The 22,809-nt window shown below is 37.8% G+C and overlaps 1 protein-coding gene across 3 annotated transcripts in view; it reads left to right on the plus strand.

The window, feature by feature from the left end:
* The window catches only part of BRIP1 (BRCA1 interacting protein C-terminal helicase 1), a 182,315-nt gene that overhangs the window by 106,358 nt on the left and 53,148 nt on the right, over positions 1 to 22,809 (plus strand). For all 3 annotated transcript variants that reach the window (XM_027519783.1, XM_027519780.1, XM_027519782.1), the window contains exons 15-16: positions 15,367 to 15,526; positions 16,484 to 16,605. In XM_027519783.1, coding sequence (XP_027375584.1) covers positions 15,367 to 15,526; positions 16,484 to 16,605 — 282 coding nt within the window. The remainder of the gene's footprint in view (positions 1 to 15,366; positions 15,527 to 16,483; positions 16,606 to 22,809) is intronic.

Raw genomic sequence — 22,809 nt, forward strand, 5'->3', positions numbered from 1 at the left:
TACTCAGGTAAGAAATGAAACGTATAAGTGAATTTATTCATTCTGGTCTCAGCCAGCATTTATTAAGCCAATACTTCTTGACTCTAAAATAGCAAAATTGGTTAAATACATACTTTTTAACCAATGGTTACTTCAGACATTAATGAACCAATTATGTTGATCAATCAACAGAAATTTGGAATTTGTATTTTAAAGAGTTAAGAATTTGTTTTGTGCTTAAATATCAATTGAGTTCTTATTATTTTCTTTTCAAGAGATTTCAGCAAAGTAGGTGAAGAAATAAATGTATGTTATTTCTCAAATTGTTTTCTTTGAAAAATGTTTCACTGCAGGTATTGTGAATTTTTATTAAAATATATCAATAAATGGCTATAAATAAGTATATCAGTTTCAGTAATTACTGCAGCTCTGACATTTTCATAGTCTTCATTCTTTTAATAAATTTATGAGAAAGACTACTCCTTGTCTGAGACCATAGGACCTTTCATTTCCATATAGATAGCCAACAACTACAAGCAATGTTCCTTTCACTTCAGGACAGTATTCCTCCCTATTATTCTTCCTAATATATTACTGACTGCATGCATATTCATTGATAGTTTGATCCTGAACTATAACCCAGCCTCTTGAGATAACACTAAATAGCTAGAGTGTAGGAAGTTGTTTCAATAGAAATGAATATTTGTGGCTTTCTCATATTTTATATTTGGATGCAGCAAGAATTAAGGATATGCCCTTTTTTTCCTTTAATTTATAATGTTATAAAAATATACTACTGCTAATTTCTCATTTTTATTTCTGCTTTCAAGGAAGTGTGTATTGTTCCTAACATATGCCAACTATCAGTACATATCAACTGAACCAAAGAAAGTAGGTATTTCTTAAATATTAGTACCCTGTGAAATGAATGTGACAGATCATCTTCAGATGGAAAGATATGACAGCTTTTACCTAAGAAATAAATTATGTGAAAAAGATTACAAAAGATGGTAGTCTGTTTAGGCAGGCCTATTAAAAGCATTAAGACTTGAGTACTGGCTATTAAAGTGAGTAAATGGCAATATTATAAAGTTAAACACATGCCAAAAAACATTTTCCAGAGGACCAGGATTGTAACAATACCATTAATGAGGGCAAGGAGGTCTTAATGCAATTTACACTTTCTAAAGTTTCAAAAAGAGGCTTTGAGTTAGTGCATTATTAATGTACTGAACATCTGGAACTGTGTAAAAGCTATAGACATTGAGCATATGCAGGATTTCCCCACTAGGTTGCATTCTAACTTACTGCCTCCCTAGTGAGATACCGGTTTTAAAAAGTTTGAAAAAATAAAATGACAATATCCAGATAAGGCATAAACATTCAAAAATGTCTTTTAATTTGTGAGGTCCTACACAAAAATGTTTTTTCTGACCTTATCAAATCTAAGTGATGTGAATGTCAATGAGTAGATTAAATCATCTGTATCACTGTGCATAGACTAGACTCTCTGTATGTGAATAACATTTGCTGTTTATGAGCTAAGTAAACTTTTGTAACAGATTCTTCATATTTTTTACATATATATGTCAAAACCTGAGAGATGATTCTGTGTCAGTGTACTTTACTCCAGGTTTCTTGATTTTTAGGTGTTTTGTTGGGATACTTAAGAAAATTTTAAAAGTTGAGGGTATTGGGTATATAGTTTTGTATGAATTTTCTGGCAAGGGGCAAGTAATTAAGATGTATATAGATGGCTATTTGAGTGTCACCTGTAATGAGAATGGGAAAACTATAGACCTATTTTTTTTTAATTTAAAACCAAAAATTTGCCACAGACCATTTTCTCCAAGTAATCAGTATGTTTTTTTGCTATAGAGCTACACTCTAGATTTGCATATATCTCCTGTATAATCCTGAAAAGAATTCTGGCTTTTAAAGTACTTAAAAGAATCTTCATGGAAGAGGTTACAGTAAACACATTGTGTTCTGTGGTAATATTGTCTCATAGTCACCAAATCCCCTGATCCCTTTTTCACAGTGTTCCCAGTACCTCCTTACCTGAACTAGAATCTGGGTATACACAGAGGACATGCCATTTTCTTGTCAATCCTTTCACGTTGTGATTGCTTTTTTCTCCGTAGTACCTCAGGATTGGTATCCTATTTACTTTCCATTGCTCTTTCTAAGCCATAACCTCTGCATCTTTTTTTGGAAGGAAGGGAAAAAAGAAAGGAAAGGAAAAAGAGAAACTCACCAACAGAAAACTCTAGTCTCTCGGTTCATATCTTTTAATCATGTCATCCTTTCTGCTTCATCTTTATTGATATGTTATAGATCACATGAATACTCTTATCAAGGACTTTGGCACCTGACTTTATAGGGAGTTTTTTTTTCCTCCTCCTTTACTACCTTCTCTGATCTTCCTTTTTTTTTAACCTTCCTTTTTTTATTCATTTGTTAAATTCATTCAACAAATATGTATTGTCCACTTTCTAGGTACTGGACAGTTAGCAGTGAGCAAGACAAACAAAAATCATTCCGGGGTAAGAGACAGAAAATAAACCAGATGTATAGAAAGATTCTTATGTATTAGATGATGCCATGGACCAAATGTTTATACCTTCCCTGTGCTCAAATTCATATGTTGAATCCCTGACCCCCTCAGTGTGGCTGTGTTTAGGAATGAAGACTCACAGAAAGTAATTAAGGTTAAATGCAATCATAAGGGTGAGACCCTGATCTGATAGCATTAATGTCTGTACTAGAAGAGATACTGGAAATCTTGCTGTCTCCCCCACAGCATGAGCAAAGAGGAAAAAGTGTGTGAGGATTCAGTAAGGTGGCCATCTGCAAGCCTGGAAGAGAATCTCACCAGGAAATGAATCAGCCAGCACCTTGATCTTCAACCTCCCAGTGTCAAGAAGTGTAAAAAATAAATTTCTATTTAAATTACCCCATCTGTGGTATATTTTCTCCAGCTTTATTGAAGTATTATTGAATATATATATATAAGTTTAAGTTTATGATTTGATATGTATATTTATTATGAAATGACTGGAGTTTTTGTTTGTTTTAATGGAAGCTAAGGGCTTCCCTGGTGGCTCAGATGGTGAAGAATCTGCCTGCAATGAGGCAGACCCAGGTTTGATCCCTTGATTGGGAAGATCCCCTGGAGAAGGGAATGGCTGCCCACATGAATATTCTTGCCTGGAGAATTCCGTGGACAGAGGAGCCTGGCAGGCTACAGTCCATAGGGTTTCAAAGAGTTGGACACAACTGAGTGATTAACAGTTCACTTTCACTGAGTGGACTAGTATAGACAGATAATGGTAAGCTCTGTGTAGAAAAATAATAATGCAAAGAAGAGGGAAATGGAATTCCTAGGGGAGTGGATAGAGGTACTTTAGAATTTTAGTTGGATGGTTCTGCAAAGCCTGTCAGAGAAGGTGACTTTGAGTAAAGGCCTAAAAGAAGTGGGGAAGCAAACTATTCTGATATGGGGGAAGAATATTCAGACAGAAGGAACCTTGTGGAAGAAGAGTACTGTTTTGTTTGATCGATAAGAAGACTGTGTTATGTGTGTGTGTGTGTGTGTTCATCACTCAGTCATGTCCAATTATTTGCGACCCCACTAGCCTGCCAGTTTCTGTCCGTGAAATTTTCCAAAACACTGGAGTGGGTTGCTGTTTGCTTCTCCTTTTCCTTCTGGGATCTTCCTAACCCAGGAATCAAACCCAGGTCTCCTGCACTGCAAGCAGATTCTTTGCCTTGTTTGATCAACAGGAAGACTACCCTGGTTGAAGCTGAGTAGGGGAGAGGTAAGAGGTGTCACCTCTCAGGTGAATCTCAGGCCAGAGAAGTAGCTGTGGTAAAATCAAGCCACAGTAGGGCTTGGATTTTATTCTGATATGGTAGGAAGCCATTGGAGGCTTTAGACTTAATTTTAAAAGGATTGTGCTGGCTGCTGTATGGAAGCAGACTGTAGAGAGCATAAGAAGCATGGTGACTGTATAAGAGTCAGCACTAATAACTCATGTGAGAGATGGTAGTGACGTGGACCATTATGGTAGCAGTGTTTGGAGTCTAGACAATATTTGAAAGCAGTGGTGGTAGGAATTGCTGATCATATTTCAGGTGTTTGGAACAGCTCTGACATTGGCCTGGACTTAGGGAAACTTCATAATCAAATACAGACCTTGGAACACTCTCGACTGGATTTTACCGCCACTGGAGCAGCTAATGACTTTTTTCACACCTTCTCTAACTTTATTTCTGGAAAAAACATTCTGTCTAATCTTCTCAGAATCATTCTTCCTTGTATTGTCAGGATTCTTCGGCAGAACATTCAGAAGCTCGCGACTGAGCTGCATCTGGCTGTTTTAAGAAATAAAAAAGGTGGAGATGCTGGGAGCCATCTCCTGGCATAGTGAATATTGAGTGCAGCACTTTCACAGCATCATCTTTCAGGATCTAGAATAGCTCAACTGGAATTCTATCACTGCCGTGAGCCAGCGTGAGGAACTCCACCCATGGCAAAGGTCATGAGGAAGGAGGCTCGGCATACGCCTCAGGAGTCCCCCTGGAAATTCTCGAGCATCTACCCCCAAAACCAGAGTCTGCCTACTTTACTGCTTTGTGCTCTCACCTACCCCTCTGACTCTACAGGGGGCTGTCCCCCACTACCTCTCTCTGAAAAAGAGTTAACTTACAGCTCCAGTTAATAAAGTTCCTGGGTCTGATAGTGTTTCAACCTACAATCTCCTTTGGAAGTCCTCTAGCCTGCCTGAATAGGTTTTTCCGGCCACAGGTGATTGCTCAGAGCCTCCCAACTGTGAGAGGCATGAGATGTTCTAAACTGTCTAAATACAGATTCCTTTGGGCAGTTAAAAGATTGATTAGAAATTGTATTGGTGAAGGGTTTTTCACTTGTTGGGCCAATGTTTGCTGCTAAGTCTCCATATCCCTTACCCGCTGTGTCCCTGGCAGTGTTTGTAACCTTGGACCCCTGAGTTAATTCTTTTACTTGTTATAGCCCACCACACCTTTGCCCTATAGCAATGCAACTTTATCTAATGCTTTTGAAGGGTGGCTCCTGACCTTTAGAGAAAAATAAGTTTTCTGAAGAAAGGGTCTTAAAATGTTAACAGGCCTCCGGGCCAGAAGTTGATGCAAATCACCTAAACTTTTGCATATGATAAGTTTACAGGAAGAAAGCCTGGCTTACTGCCTGTCTCTACCCCTTCCCCCATTATCCTCTATGCATAACTTAAGGTATAAAAACTACTTTGGAAAATAAAGTGCGGGCCTTGTTCACCGAAACTTGGTCTCCCCATGTCGTTCTTTCTCTCACCTTCTGGCTGAATTATTCAGCCTCTTTTCTCCCCTGAATTTCCTCACTGAGCTATCCTTACTTCAGCCTCTCTTCTCCACTGAATTTCCTCACTGAGCTATCCTTATTTAACCACTCTTTATATCCTTAATTAACGTTTAATTAAGCAGTTGTTTCCTGATCCTCGCCGACGCCGTCCCCGCTTCGAATTCCCTGGATCCACCAAGGCTGGACCCTGGCAGGATTGGATGTGCAGTGTGATAGGGAGTAAGATTGTCTTGCTGCACTCTTTTCTTTATTTGTACTCTGCTGCTGATCAGTCTCATCTGTATTCATTCTTGTTATGTCTGATTGTCTTGGTTTCCCAATTTATAGTTCAGTTCTGACTTTCCTATAAGTACCACACTCAAGAGAAAATACACCTCTTCTGTGTCTCCTCTATGATTAATAATCTACTACAACACAGCTTCACTTCTGACACCTGATATATGGGTTTCCATGCGTTAGACAATTGTGTGACACCAGCTGAGAGTCCTACAGCTTAACTCAGTTATTACAGTATCTGTCTAGAACAGAGTGTCAGATACCAGAGGTTAAGGGCTCCATCCCACAAGACTGTTCCCACTTCAGACAGCAATCTCAAATCCAGGTTATCTGTGTATCTGACTGACCGACTATAAATTGAAGATTCTCACAGCTCCCTTCTCAAGTTTGATCAATGCACTAGAGTGGTTCACAGTTTGATTAATTCACTAGAGTGGTTCACAGAACTCAGAGAAACATTGACTTACATTTCAGTTCAGTTCAGTTCAGTCACTCAGTTGTGTCTGACTCTTTGCGACCCCATGGACTGCAGCACACCAGGCCTCCCTGTCCATCACCAACTCCCGGAGTTTACCCAAACTCGTGTCCATTGAGTCGGTGATGCCATCCAGCCATCTCATCCTCTTTCGTCCCCTTCTCTTCCCACCTTCAGTCTTTCCCAACATCAGGGTCTTTTCTAATGAGTCAGGTCTTCACATCAGGTGGTCAAAGTATTGGAGTTTCAGCTTCAGCATCAGTCCTTCCAGTGAACACTCAGGACTGATCTCCTTTAGGCTGGACTGGTTGGATCTCCTCACAATCCAAGGGACTCTGAAGAGTCTTCTCCAACACCACAGTTCAAAAGCATCAATTCTTTAGCGCTCAGCTTTCTTCACAGTCCAACTCTCACATCCATACATGACCACTAGAAAAATCATAGCCTTGACTAGACGGACCTTTGTTGGCAAAGTAATGTCTCTGCTTTTTAATATGCTGTCTAGGTTCATCATAGCTTTCCTTCCAAGGAGTAAGCATCTTTTAATTTCACAGCTACAGTCACCATCTGCAGTGATTTTGGAGCCCCCAAAAATAAAGACTGACACTGTTTCCCCATCTATTACCCATGAAGTGATGGGACCAGATGCCATGATCTTAGTTTTCTGAATGTTGAGCTTCAAGACAACTTTTTCACTCTCCTCTTTCACTTTCATCAAGAGGCTCTTTAGTTCTTCTTCACTTTCTGCCATAAGGGTGGTGTCATCTGCATATCTGAGGTTATTGATATTTCTCCTGGAAATCTTTTGATTCCAGCTTGTGCTTCATCCAGCCCTGGGTTTCTCATGATATACTCTGCATATAATTTAAATAAGCAGGGTGACAATATACAGCCTTGACGAACTCCTTTTCCTATTTGGAACCAGTCTGTTGTTCCATGTCCAGTTCTGACTGTTGCTTCCTGACCTGCATACACGTTTCTCAAGAGGCAGGTCAGGTGGTCTGGTATTCCCATCTCTTTCAGAATTTTCCAGTTTATTGTGATCCACACAGTCAAAGGCTTTGGCATAGTCTACCAGCTTATTATAAAGGATATTATAAAAGATACAGTTGACTAGCCAGATGAAGTATATAGGGTGAGGTCTAGAAGAGGTGTGAGCATAGGAGCTTCTGTCTCCACAGAACTGAGGTATCTACCCTCTGGTATGTGAATACATTCACCAACCCAGAAGCTCTCTGAGCTTCATTCTTTTTGGTTTTATGCAGGTTTCGTTAGCCAGCAGTGTTGGCTAAATCATCGGGCATTGGCAGTTAACTCAGCCTATAGCCCCTTTCTCCTCCCTGGAGGTTGGAAGTAGGGTTGGAATTTTCATATACCTGGTTCATCAAAAGGATTCCTGACTATTCCAGCCTGTATAGCGTGTGTATGTATGTGTGAGTGTGTGTGTGTGTAAGCTTCCCTACACCAGCATTCATTTCTTGGATGCCAGCAGGATGTCCAAGAATTCAAGTCAGTTCTGACACTGTACACCCAGAGATAGAATCAGACTCCACAGATAAAGGGCTCAGAACCACAAGACCTCCCTCCACATCCTACACTAGTCTCACGCCCAGGTTGTTACGTATACTTTTGACAGACTGGCTGTAAACCAGAGGTTCCCACTACCCACTCTTTGGGGTTAATAATTTGCGAGAGTAGCCCACAGAATTCAGGAAAACCCGTTTACTCACTGGATTACAAATTTATTATAAAAGGATATTAAAGGATATCAGTCAGTAGCCAGATGGAGCAATACACAGTACAGGGTCCCAACAGCCGAGGGAGTGGGACTGAAGTGATGAGCTCCATAGACAACTAACCCTATCCTGAGCTGCTTTTCAAAAGTAACCTCATTAACATAACACAAGACATCTTTATCATTCTCAACACTTGGGAAATTCCAAGGATTTGGGGAGCTGAGCCAGGAATGGTAGATGAAGACCAAATATATATATATGTAGGTTATATGAATGACCAAATGTGTATTTTTCTTGTAAGTCACAATATCACAGTTCTGCTGGCAATCAGCTGTTGTCCTCAGGTTGCCTGGGGACTGTCCAAACGTCAGGTGTGGTTGAAGGGACTTGCTATGAATAAATTTTCTAACCTTTATATATGACTCTGGAGCTATTTCAGAAACTGAGAACCGAAGATGCCCCTAATAGTTCTTATTGCTCAGGAAATTCCAAGAGTTTTAGAAGCTCTGTGCCAAGAACAGGAACAAATCCAAATATATGTATATGTATTTATATTTCTTTTATAAATCAGCATCACACACTGCTTCCTCAATATGTCAGTCTGAGCATCTATTTGTAATCTTTCCTCCCAGTCTTGGCCCTTTTCCAGTGTTGCCTTAAAGAGTGAAAGGTACTGCAGTTTATATTTGGACTAATCAGGTAATCTGGACTAAATATTTGGACTAATCAGGGGGTGTCTATGAGCCTTCTTCTCTCTTTCCTATCATCTCCAATCTAATATCCATGACAAATTGGGATTTACTCGTGGAATGCAAGCATTGTTCAACATCTGACAATCAATTAATATAATATACATTAATAAAATGAAAAAAAATGATCATTTTACAGTGTGATTTTACATGCTGTAAAATATGTTATAAGGTATAATTCTTTTGGTATGTTGCTGAACTTTGTCTGCTAGTATAGGTTGAAGTTTTTGCATTGATATTTGTAAGGAATATTGGTCTATAGTTTATTTTTTGCCTATAGTGTCTTTGTTTGCCTTTTGTATCAGGGTAAGGCTGGCCTCTAGAATGGGTCAGGAAATATTCTCTTTTTTCATTCTCTTGGAAGAGTGTGAGAAGGATTGATACTAATTCTTTAATATTTGATGGAATTCATCAGTGAAACCACCTGATCTAGGGATTTTCTTTGTTGGAAGGTTTTGATTACTGATTCAAACTCCTTACTTGTTATAAGTCAACTCAGATTTTCTATTCGTGATTCAGTTTTTTGAGATTGTGTATTTATAGGAATTTGTCCATTATGTCCTGATTATTATTCAATTTGGTAGCATACAATTGTTCATAGTATTATGATCCTTTTTATTTCTATAAAGTTGGTGGTAATGTCTCCACTTTCTTGTGTGGTTTGAGTAATGTGAGTCATTTTTTTTTTTTTAGTCAGTCTAGCTAAATATTTGTCAATTTTGTTGATCTTCAAAGAACCAATGTTCATTCCTCTATTTTTTTTTTTTCTGTTCTCTATTTCATTTCTTTTTTCTTCTAACTTTTGGCTTAATTTGCTGTACTGTAAAATGCAGTTAGGTATTAATTTGAGGTCTTTTTAATGTTTGCATTTACAGCTAAAATATCTTTCATAGCACAGTTTCACTGTGTCTTGTAAGTTATATTTGTATTTTTGTTTTGATGTGTCCAAAGGTATTTTCTAATTTTCCTTGTAATTTCTGATTTTATCCAATGATTGTTTAAAAGTGTGTTGTTTATATTGTATAGCACAGGGAATTATAACAGTTATCCTGTAATAACTCATAATGGAATATAATCTACAAAAATATTGAATCCCTATTCTCTACACAAGAAACCAACATAATATTGTAAATCAACTGTACTTTAATTTTTAAAAAGTGTGTTGTTTCATTTTCATGTGAATTTTACAGTTTTCTTTCTGTTGTTGATTTCTATTTCCACCTCATTGTAGTCAGAAAAAACACTGAATCCTTTTAAAATGTGCTTTGTATTGTGGCCTAACCTGTGATCTATCCTAGAGGATGGTTTTTTTTTTTTTTTTTTTCCATATTTAAACTTGATTTTATTTTTAAACTTTACATAATTGTATTAGTTTTGCCAAATATCAAAATGAATCCACCACAGGTATACATGTGTTCCCCATCCTGAACCCTCCTCCCTCCTCCCTCCCCATACCATCCCTCTGGGTCGTCCAGTGCACTAGCCCCAAGCATCCAGTATCGTGCATCGAACCTGGACTGGTAACTCGTTTCTTACATGATATTTTACATGTTTCAATGTCATTCTCCCAAATCTTCCCACCCTCTCCCTCTCCCACAGAGTCCATAAGACTGTTCTATACATCAGTGTCTCTTTTGCTGTCTCGTACACCGGGTTATTGTTACCATCTTTCTAAATTCCATATATATGCGTTAGTATACTGTGTTGATGTTTTTCCTTCTGGCTTACTTCACTCTGTATAATAGACTCCAGTTTCATCCACCTCATTAGAACTGATTCAAATGTATTCTTTTTAATGGCTGAGTAATACTCCATTGTGTATATGTACCACAGCTTTCTTATCCATTCATCTGCTGATGGACATCTAGGTTGCTTCCATGTCCTGGCTATTATAAACAGTGCTGTGATGAACATTGGGGTACACGTGTCTCTTTCCCTTCTGGTTTCCTCAGTGTGTGTGCCTAGCAGTGGGATTGCTGGATCATAAGGCAGTTCTATTTCCAGTTTTTTAAGGAATCTCCACACTGTTCTCCATAGTGGCTGTACTAGTTTGCATTCCCACCAACAGTGTAAGAGGGTTCCCTTTTCTCCACACCCTCTCCAGCATTTATTATTTGTAGACTTTTGGATTGCAGCCATTCTGACTGGTGTGAAATGGTACCTCATAGTGGTTTTGATTTGCATTTCTCTGATAATGAGTGATGTTGAGCATCTTTTCATGTGTTTGTTAGCCATCTGTATGTCTTCTTTGGAGAAATGTCTATTTAGTTCTTTGGCCCATTTTTTGATTGGGTCATTTATTTTTCTGGAGTTGAGCTGTAGGAGTTGCTTGTATATTTTTGAGATTAGTTGTTTGTCAGTTGCTTCATTTGCTATTATTTTCTCCCATTCTGAAGGCTGTCTTTTCACCTTGCTAATAGTTTCCTTTGATGTGCAGAAGCTTTTAAGGTTAATTAGGTCCCATCAAAACCCTGTGGTTACTAGAGGATGTTTTTACACACAACTGAGACGAATGTGTATTTTGCTTTGTTAGATGGAGTGTTCTGTATATGTCTGTTAGCTCTAATTAGTTTATGGTATTTTTCAAGTTCTCTTTATCTTGTTGAATTTCTATCTGGTTGTTTTGTTCATTATTGACATTGGAATGTTGAAGTTTGTTACTATTATAATAGAACTATTTGTTTCTCTCTGTTTTGTTAATTTTTTGTTTTGTATGTGTTCTGAGGCTCTGTTCTTATGTGTTTGTATGTTTATAATTGTATCTTAATGAATTGATGCTTTTTTGATATATAATATTCTTTGTCTCTAACAATTTTTTACTTAAAGCCCACTTTTTATGGCTGTGTTTTATTTTCCAGCATCTTTTTTACTTCAACTGAAGGACTCCCCCTAGTATTTCTTGTAAGGAATCTCATGGTGATGAACTCCCCCAGTTTTTGTAATTCTGGGAAAGTTTCTCTCTCCTCCTCCTCCTCACCACCTCTTAACCTCCTCCTCTTCCCATTCTTTCTGCATTTTGAGGGCCAATTTTTTTCTTTCAGCACTTTGAATATATTATCCCATTCCCTTCTTGTTTTGCTCTTGCTACTTTCAAAATTCTGTCTGTCTTTGATTTTTTTGACAATTTGTTTATAATATGTCTCAGTGTAACCTTCGTTGGATTCACCCTTTTTGGTGTCTGTTGGCTTCTTGAACCTGGATATCCATTCTCCCCTACCAGATATGAGAAGTTTCTGGCTACTAATTCTTTAAATAAACTTTGTACCTTTCTCTCACTTTGTTTTTTTTTGCCTTCTGTGTATATTTGTCTATTTGAGGGTGTCTTGTAAATCCCCCAGGCTTTCTTGACTCTATTTCATTCTCTTTTCTTTATATTTGTCTGACTAGATTATTTAAATGACCTGTGTTTTAGTTCACTGATTCTTTATTTTGATTGACTATGAATGCTGTTGAATCCCTCTGGTGAACTTTTTATGTCAGTTACTGTATTCTTCAGCTCCAAAATTTCTGTTTTGCTCTGTTTTATATTTTCTGTTTCTTTTTTTAAAATTCTCATTTTATTCATGTATCATTTCCCTGAGCTTGTTGAGCATCTTTATGATGGTTGCTTTAAATTCTTCATCAGGTAAATCATATACCTCCATTCTTTATGGCTGATTTTCTGGAATTTATTTTGTTCCTTTGATTGGGTCATTTCCTCCTGTTTCTTCATTCCATGTGAGTTTGGGTTTGTATCTACCCATTTAAAACAACAGCCACCTCTCCCAGTCTTTTATGGGCTGGTTCTGTACAGGGAAAGATCTTCACCAGTTCCAGTTGTAGATTCTGGAGGCCTCTCAAACCTTTTCTGTGGATGTTCCTTCTCTTAACTTGTGTGTGTAGATTCCTGATTAGAAGGATTTTTCAGTTTCTTTTTAATTGTGATATTCACAACTTATTTATAAACTTGTGGCCATTTTCATTGTCCATAAATTTCTGAAGTTCTTCGAATCCAAAATCAGTGGATAGAATGTCTTTTATAGTTATCCATTGTAGCAAATTTTGAAATATTGCATATATCACACCTGCTTTGAAATTTTTCTAAGCTTTTGTAAACAAATATTTCTAAATCATTTATAACCTTTTGATATTCTGAATTCTGTTCTGCATAATGGAGGAAAAATCCCTGCTGGATTTTGGGGGGAAATTTCTACTTTGATCCAATTTCCTTTTTATTTCTCAGATTTTTCTTTGTAAAGAGATGTTAATCTATTAAAATGGAATATATTTTGGAATCATCAACTTAATGGTCTTCCTTAAGTAAAGTAAAAGTGAAAGTAAAGTCAGTCAGTAAAATGCTGTGTGTTTCTCCAGATTTTGAATGTTCAAAACACTGGAGTTGTTATTCTTTTGGATTCAAGGAATCAGAAGTGAAATATTATCTGTGTTTTCAGAAAACAGTATAGCACCATTGAATTTAATTCTATTAAGAATCAATAATTATGCAGATTCGTGATACTTTTCATCTGGTTTTACATCCTTGGGATATTTTTATGCTCTTCTAACTGAATTACAGCAGCTAAAAGAGACTAAGAATTTGCATGATGAGAAACTTTGATTCAGAAGGTGTATATTCAAAAAGTAAATTCTAATAGCCAAAGTAAAGAAGTTTTTTAAATTAATAATATCCCTGTTGTTTTTTACCTATTAACGTGGTGTTATGGGAAAATTTTATTCTTACTGATCAGAATACCCTGATCAATGTATAATATGCAATGAATTGTTTTACCAATTAGTGATTTTCTTAGTGTGTTCTAGTTGTTGGAATAAAATACTCCAGACCTGGTAGCTTATGAACAGTGGATCATATTTCTCATAGTCCTGCTGGAAGTCCCAGATTAGGGTGCCAGCATGGTTGGGTGAGGACCCTCTTCCTGTGGGGAGCCAGTTCTCTCTTGCTATGCCCTCGTGGTAGAAGGGGCAAAGGAACTCTGTGAGATCTCAAAAATAAGAGCAGTATCCCATTTGTGAAAGCTCCATGCTCATGACCAAATCACTTTTAAAGACCCCACTTCCAAATACTTTTAGCTTTAGAGATTAGGATTTCAACATAGGATTTTGGAGGGATACAAACATTTAGACCATAGCAGTGATTTGGACAGAGGAGCCTGGTGGGCTACAGTCCATGAGGTCGCTAGGAGTCGGATTCAACTGAGCGACTTCACTTTCACTTTTCACTTTCCTGCATTGGAGAAGGAAATGGCAACCCACTCCAGTGTTCTTGCCTGGAGAATCCCAGGGTCAGGGGAGCTTGTGGGCTGCCGTCTCTGGGGTCGCACAGAGTCGCACATGACTGAAGCGACTTAGCAGCAGCAGCAGTGATTTTTTAAAAATTTGTTTTGTTGTCTTATTATTGTTTCCAAAAATAGATATGTTAAAATTCTGAGGAAATAAATCATCTTACAAAAATTAATTTTTGTTCTCTGGAGGTTTGAAGTAATTTCTTGATGCTTGCCTAGATTGTGACTTCCCTGGTAGCTCAGACGGTTAAGTATCTGCCTACAATGTGGGAGATCCGGGTTCGATCCTGGGTTGGGAGGATCCCCTGGAGAAGGAAGTGGCAACCCAATCCAGTACTCTTGCCTGGAAAATCCCATGGATGGAGGAGCCTGATAGGCTACAGTCCATGGGGTCACAAAGAGTTAGACACGGCTGAGAACCTTCACTTCACTCACTGCCTATATTGTAATAATTGGCTCATATTACATAGAACTGTTTGCATAAAACAAGTAAAACAGTTCAACTTAAGTCATAATAATCTCTACCACTGTTTTTTTTTTTTTAATTTATTTCAATTCTTATCTTTACTAACTTCTGCTTTCTTATTACCTTTATTCCATACCACATGTTTTGGATTATGGGTACGTTTTTTAGTCATTCAGATCTAAAGATGTCATGAATTCTGTTGATTTCTTCTCTGTATGTTCTCTTTTGTTGTTATTTATTTTCTTTTTGCAGCTTTATTGAGATATAATTGGCATATAACCCATATGCTCTTTAAGAATATAATCTTTAGTGTTGAGTTTGTATGTTTGTTTTTTTCCACTAACTTTATGTTATTGACTTTTAATCTAAGTTTGTATTGTTGCTAGAATATGTGGTTAATCTGATATTCTTTGAAATTTGTTGAAAGTCCTTTTTTAATCTGTCATATGGTTGTTTTTGTAAATGTTCCATTTGTGCTTTTATGTTTTGTACTTGTTGGCTGCCTGAGGTTCTGTTTATATATTTGCTCAATTCAGTTTATCAGTGATGATCAAGTTTTCAAGCAGCGTGGCTGCCTATGTACTATGTAAAATGATCTTTAAAAATCTTCATTCAATTAAGGATATTAAGAACTTTACCTTAGATTTAGAGATAACTTAAAATTTATGAACTACGAAGTAATTTTTTTCCTGCTTCTGAAATCCCCAAGATAGCAATGATAGACATAGTAGCAGTAGCAGCAGTAATGTTAGAAGCAATAATAATGATAACAGCAGCCATAGCAGCCACCATCCATGAAGCTCTTACTGTGTGCAGGGCCTCATTCAAAGCTTTCTAAATTGGTTAATGAATTTACCCAGTCACAGCTCTATGACATATAATTGTTTTCCTCATTTTTTAGACTAAAACACAAATGTTAATACTCTTGCCATAGTCATGTTGTAATCAGATTGTCTTTAAACAGATAAATATAAGTTTGTTCAGTTGGATACACAAGAAACTCAATGTTTTCTTTCCCCTTTTCAGTTATTAGAAAAGTTAAAAGAACGTTGGCTCTCTACTGGTTTATGGTATAATCTGGAGTTGGTGAAGACAGTCATTGTAGAACCACAGGGAGGAGAAAAAATTGATTTTGATGAATTACTGCAGATGTACTACGATGCAATCAAGTACAAAGGAGAAAAAGGTAAATGGAAATTATTTGATAGTGAAAAAATTTTTTACCATAAAGTGACAAGTTGGTGCTGTTAGAATTGTATTTGTATTGCCTTTTTTTCAAAAATTATTTCTATAATCCTGAGTGAAAAGAAAATTAAGTTAAAGAAATTCTTCTGTTTGGAATTGTTCTCCTATGAGTACTTTCACTTGAAGATGCCAGTTCAGTTTTAAGAAATGGGATGCCTTCAGGTATTATCCTATAAACTTCTGTACACTACCTAAAATGTTTTGTCAAAGAAGATGGTAGAGTATGCATTAATATCTTCCTTACTACTAGTGGGAGGAGGTTACATTTTATGCAAAAATATACTTTGTGCTTATATTTAATTGCGTAAAGTAAACATAACTGAAGGCTAAATTTCAAAGTTAGAAAATGCCCATAAAACATTTCACAGAAAGGGCTAATAATAATAACTTGTGAACAGTGAAACATCACAAAGATGCTATAACATAACTGTCAATATCCTTGTATGATAAGATTATGCACATTCTGTGTGTGTATGTTTTAAATACTTTGCAATATAATATTGATCTAATGATACAGAGTCCTTTAAATCCTTCTGATAACTTTACATTCTGGTGGTAAAGGTAGTGATCTCAATTTCAGATATTTTAAAGATGAAACAGTTGATTCACAATTGCTCAGTTCACATGCAGGTTATTACTCTGACATGGTTTTTCTATATAGTGTAACTGGGAGATACACAGTTTTTAAATTGATCCTACCATGTTGTGTCAAAATGTAATTTTGTTTTATTTGAAGACATTGAACTTTAAAAACTTTATCTTACAGTAGTTTTTAATTTTGAGTCTTTTTAATTTGATATTATAGTTAATAATCAGATCTTTTCAAAATAACAAGAATAAGACATTTTCTGGGAATCTTGATTATGCTTTTAAAAATGTTGATTTTCTGTTGCTTAAGATGGAGCCCTCCTGGTGGCAGTTTGTCGTGGTAAAGTGAGTGAGGGTCTGGATTTCTCAGATGATAATGCCCGCGCTGTCGTAACAATAGGAATTCCTTTTCCAAATGTGAAAGATCTTCAGGTAGGCCATCAAAGCCTTAGAAGTTGTATTTATCACAGAAGTTGTTTGTTTTGTGTAAAGTTAACTATACATTTTTCTTGTATCCTCAGACATTCTATGTTAATGCTCTAGTGACTCAGAATGAGTGAGAAAGGTTTAGTAGATTTGGGTTTATTTTTAACCTGCACCGTCTTTTACTCAAAACGAATGCTTTTCAAAGTATAGGACTGGATCAAGAGCATCAGTACCACTTGTGTCATCTGCATCATCAGTATCCAGTAAGGGAAATACATATTTGCAGGTTCCATCCAGTGCTCCTGAATCAGAAACTCTGGAGATAGACCCCAGCAATCTGTGTTTTATCAAACTCTGAGCCACAGACTGACAGAGAACCCCCCAGGGAATTCTAGGGCCCTTTCTTCTCTCTGATGCCATGTCTTGCCCTGCAGATTTCAGTGATTTTTGCTGCTACGAGTTCTGCTGTCTTCCACTTCAGCTCAGCAGGACCACCGAACTCTGCTTGTACTTCTGTGTTCTGCGCTATTGTTGAAAAATTATACCCAGAGGAGCACTGAGAGTCATGGAGTTCACCTAATGGATTTCCGTTGTCTCTGAGATTACAGTCTTATGCTGCCCTGTGTCTGCCCCGCTGAAAGCAGTTGCTTTATTTATTTTGTCCAATTTACAGTTACTTACAGTGGGAGGAATATTCCTAAGACAGTTATTCTGCGTTGGCCAGAAACAGGAGTTTTGTTTCACTATCACTGATTGTTCACTAAAAATTTTTGAAAACTATTTGTTGTAATAATTTGAATCCTAGGGTGATATTATTATCTTTACTGGGAAGAATTTTCTTTTATTGCTACAGGAATTTGAAGGTGCTAGGAATCTGAGACCAAGACTTAAGGTTTTCTGACTCTACTCAGTATAATCTGTATCCCTTTCAGGATGCAACCTGTTAGGATCTCATATTAAAGCAAGAATTCTTTCCCTCGGTAATTATCTTTTTCATTGATAATATTTTACTAGACATTTGGAATTACATAGTATTAACAATGTTAATATTTCTCAAGTTAGCTCCTATACTCTCCTAACCTCTGGTCCTCCTCAATATTTCTGAAAGTCCTCAAGGGATATTTAATCCTTTCAGTCTTCAGTAACTTTGTTGGCTTCCATTGCCTTTCTCCAGCCACAAGTGTTAGTACTGAAAGTTTTGATGACCGTTCATTAGGGCTCCTTTTCTAAAATGGCGAATGCTGCCTCTGACTAGTACTATGATGAAACAGTAGACATCTACTCAAGAAAACTGTTGGGTTCACCCTCAACGGCATTAATGCTCATTCCACGGAAGCTAAGTGCTGTTGATGGCACTGCTATTAGCAGTGGTAGTGTCTTTTTTGAATGTCTTAACATTTTATCTTGAGTATATTTACAGTGTTATATTACTGTACAGATGCTGCTTTGTTTAAGCAGAAAGAATCCCACACTTTCTACCACACGTTCTTCCCATGTCTTAAATATAAATTTTTTCCCCTGAAACTAGCACTTTGACCTTTTGCTTGTATCGTCTTTCACTCTTGGACCTATATATGAGTCCTTGAGAGCTGGAAAAGGAGATAGCTTTATGGCTAATAACTGGGTTGTATTAAATATCACACTCACAAAGTAACAAGCCCTGAAAGGATTCACATCAAACTCATAATAGTGATTATGTATGAGAAGAGAAAGGAATGATTTTGGAGGTAGTTATCAGGGACCTTATTAACTAGTTAATATTAGCTACTAACTAGCTTAACTAGTTATCAGGGACTTTCCTGTCCCCAGTGACTTTAGCTTTTCCTATAATGTTTGTTTTACTAAAAAACAAACTGAAAGAAAATATAGTGAGAACATAATTGTTTATTTTGTTATTCTTTGAAAAAAATCTTTAAAATTAAATAGTTTTTACTTGTGAAGAAAAAAAAATGCATTTACCTTCTATTTTCTCTATCTTCTCTCACAACAGCTGTGATTCTAGGTGTTGTTTATTGCACCAGTCTTGGGCTTCTTAATGCTTTCTTTCCTCAGGATAAGTTCTTCCCAGGCAACATCTCAGTCTGTCATTGAAAAACAAAAAAAAGATACCGGTGACATGCTCTGACATTCCTCAGTCATGGTCTTGCTTGTCTGTGCTTATCTGAAATCCAATGGCTCTAGTTATATAAAACAGCAAAATCACAGAAGCTTCAGTGAGGTCTGCACAGGGAGGAGGAAGGTTATTCTAAAGTGGTTATTCTAAACCACCCCTAGTGGTTCCTAAAGGGGGCAAGTAGATGGACCCAAGAATAGTCTAAGCTGCAGGATCAAGGGACAGATGAAGAGGAAAAGTCTTTACTGGAAAGACTTGTAAGGGAAAGTATATTTCTTGATGCTGTATTTCTGGGCCAGTCCTTCCTAACAAACAATTCTAAAATTCAGTGGCTTGAAACACCAGTCATTCACTGTGGGTCAACATCTATGAGGGTGGGGTGGGCAATAGATGATTTCAGCTGAGCTTAGTTGCCTTGCTATGGTTTGACCAGCATAGGTTGAGTTCAACTGGATCAGCTCTGCTGTACATGTATCTCATCCTTTGTGAACCAACAGACCAGCCAAAACATGTTATCATTGCAATGGCAGAGGTGCAGGAGGCAAGCTTGACTGTCTAAGCAATTATCAAACACCTACCTCTGTCACATTAGCTAACACGTCGCCTAAAGTATGTCACATGCACAAGCCCTAAGTCAGCAGTGGTTGGGGGTGGTGGTGGTGGATATTTTCCATTACATACGATAAAGGGCTAAGAATAAGGACTCCAAAATGAAGTCTTGGCCTTTAAAAAAAAATAATAATAATAATTAAAGCATGTTTATGGCTTCCCAAAGCCTTTGACTGTGTGGATCGCACTTCTGAAAGAGATGGGAATACTAGACCACCTGACCTGCTTCTTGAGAAACCTATATGCAGGTCAGGAAGCAACAGTTAGAACTGGACATGGAACAACTGACTGGTTCCAAATAGGAAAAGGAGTACGTCAAGGCTGTCCCTGCTTATTTAAATTACATACAGAGTACATCACGAGAAATGCTGGGCTGGAAGAAGCACAAGCTGGAATCAAGATTGCTGGTAGAAATATCAATAACCTCAGATATGCAGATGACACCACCCTTGTGGCAGAAAGTGAAGAGGAACTAAAAAGCCTCTTGGTGAAAGTGAAAGTGGAGAGTGAAAAAGTTGGTTTAAAGCTCAACATTCAGAAAATGAAGATCATGGCATCTGGTCCCATCACTTCATGGGAAATAGATGGGGAAACAGTGGAAACAGTGTCAGACTTTATTTTTTGGGGCTCCAAAATCACTGCAGATGGTGATTGCAGCCATGAAATTAAAAGACGCTTACTCCTTGGAAGGAGGATTATGACCAACCTAGATAGCATATTGAAAAGCAGAGACATTACTTTGCCAACAAAGGTCCGTCTAGTCGAGGCTATGGTTTTTCCTCTGGTCATGTATGGATGTGAGAGTTGGACTGTGAAGAAAGCTGAGCGCCAAAGAATTGATGCTTTTGAACTGTGGTGTTGGAGAAGACTCTTGAGAGTCCCTTGGACTGCAAGGAGATCCAACCAGTCCATTCTAAAGGAGATCAGTCCTGAGTGTTCATTGGAAGGACTGATGCTAAAGCTGAAACTCCAGTACTTTGGCCACCTCATGCAAAGGGTTGACTCATTGGAAAAGACTCTGATGCTGGGAGGGATTGGGGGCAGGAGGAGAAGGGGATGACAGAGGATGAGATGGCTGGATGGCATCACTGACTCGATGGACATGAGTTTGAGTGAACTCCGGGAGTTGGTGATGGACAGGGAGGCCTGGCGTGCTGCAATTCATGGGGTCGCAAAGAGTCGGACACGACTGAGTGACTGGACTGAACTGAACTGAACTGATGGCTTCCCTGGTGGCTCAGATAGTAAAGAATCTGCCTGCAGTGCAGGCAGGATATAAGATATCCTGTCATCCCCTTCTTCTCCTGCCTTCAATCTTTCCCAGGATCAGGGTCTTTTCCAATGAGTCAGTTAGGATATAAAAAATACAAAAGTTTGAAATTTTAATAGAGTCCACATTATGTTTTGCTGTTTCTGCCTGTGCTTTTGGTGTCATATTTAGTAAGCTGTTGCCAAATCCATGGTCATGCAGCTTTGCCCCTTATGTTTTTTTCAAAGAGTTTCATGGTTTTAGCTCTTAAATTTAAAAATTTGCTCTATTTTGAGTAAATTTTTACATATATTATAAGATGGATCTAGCTTCTTTATATCTAAAATGAGTCTCTTTTAGACATTATATTATTGGATTATATTTTTTAATTCATTCTGCCAATCTCTGCCTTTCCATTGGAGAATTTAATCCAGTTAAAGTAATCATTCTTAAGGAAGGGCTTAGTTTTACCATTTAACTGTTTTCTGCCTGTCTTTTGTGACTTTTGTTCCTCAATTCCTTTTTGTTTAGCCTTTTTTTTTTATTGTTGTATGGTATTTTGATTCCCTTCTCTTCTTTTGTATATATTTTTAGTTATTTTCTTACTGTTACCTTAGGGGTTAGAAGTAACATCTTAATCTCTGTCTCTCCCTTTTTCTGTTACATGGATTACACCTTTATACATTGTATGCCATTAGCTTAATTTATAATTATTCTTTTATGTATTTTCCTTTTAAAAAGTTGCAAAACAAAAGTTCAATAATATTGGCTTTTATATTTACCTACGTAGTAAGTTTTACCAGTGTTTTTTATTTATACTTCCTAAAGTACATACTTAGGGCTTCCCTGGTAGCTCAACTGGTAAAGAATCTGCCTGCAATGCAGGAGACCCCAGTTCGATTGCTGGGTTGAGAAGTTCTCCTGGAGAAGGGAGAGGCTACCCATTCCAATACGCTTGGACTTCCCTGGTGGCTCAGATGGTAAATAATCCGCCTGCAATATGGGATACCTGGGTTCAATCCCTGGGTTATGAACAGCAGAGACATTACTTTGTGGACAAAGGTTCATCTAGGCAAAGCTATGGTTTTTCCAGTGGTCATGTATGGCTGTGAGAGTTGGACCATAAAGAAAGCTGAGCGCTAAACAATTGATGCTTTTGAACTATGGTGTTGGAGAAGACTCTTGAGAGTCCCTTGGACTGCCAGGAGATTCAACCAGTCAGTCCTCAAGGAAATCAGTCCTGAATATTCATTGAAAGGACTGATGTTGAAGCTGAAACTCCAAAGCTGAAACTTTGGCCACCTGATGCAAAGAACTGACTCACTGGAAAAGACCCTGATCCTGGGAAAGATTGAAGGCAGGAGAAGAAGGGGATGACAAAGGATGAGATGTTGGATGGCATCACCGACTCGATGGATATGAGTTTGAGCAAGCTCCAGGAGTTGGTGATGGACAGGGAAGCCTGGTGTGCTGCAGTCCATGGGATTGCAAAGTGTAGGGCACAACTGAGCTTCTGAACTGAACTGAAAACATGTATTTACACTGTCTTCATTATAGTGTATTTTGTGTGTGTGTTAGTCACTTGGTTGTGTCCGATTATTTGCAACCCCATGGACTGTAGCCCACCAGGCTCCTCTGTCCATGGAATTCTCCTGGCAAGAATACTGGAGTGATAGTCATTTTGTTCTCTGTTATATTTTAGTGTTTATAAATATGATTTATAGTCTGTTGGATGGGGTTCCTCAAAGATAAGGACAATTTCTTAACTATCTTTGTTTCCACACTTAAATATTGCCTTGGACTATAGTGAGTGTTCAGTAAATTAGTTTAATTAAGGATTAGATATAAAACCATTTACCTCAGGCTGGGACTTGAACCCGTGTGCCAGGACTCGAACCCATCCAAAACCCTGCTTGGGAATTGAACCCACAAAGCTGGGACTCAAACCAAGCTAAAACCCAGTTTGGTACTCTAATCCACGTGGCTGGGACTTGAACCTGGCCAAGACACACAGTCTTCCAAATGAGTTCACAGACCTGGTTTTAGGACCTGATGAATCTCAGGTTCTTGATGTCTCATTGCAGAAAGAATTCAGTGAGAGACAAAGTGATAGGTTAAGAAGTGGATTAATTCAGAGAGAAATACTTCACAGACAGAGTGTGGGCCATTGCAGAGGGTGACTGTGACCTTGAAATGTGGTATGGTTAGCTTTCATGAGCTGGATAATTTCGTAGGCTAA

The sequence above is a fragment of the Bos indicus x Bos taurus genome, chromosome 19 (assembly GCF_003369695.1).
Source record: "Bos indicus x Bos taurus breed Angus x Brahman F1 hybrid chromosome 19, Bos_hybrid_MaternalHap_v2.0, whole genome shotgun sequence".
Classification (NCBI taxonomy): Eukaryota; Metazoa; Chordata; class Mammalia; order Artiodactyla; family Bovidae; genus Bos; species Bos indicus x Bos taurus.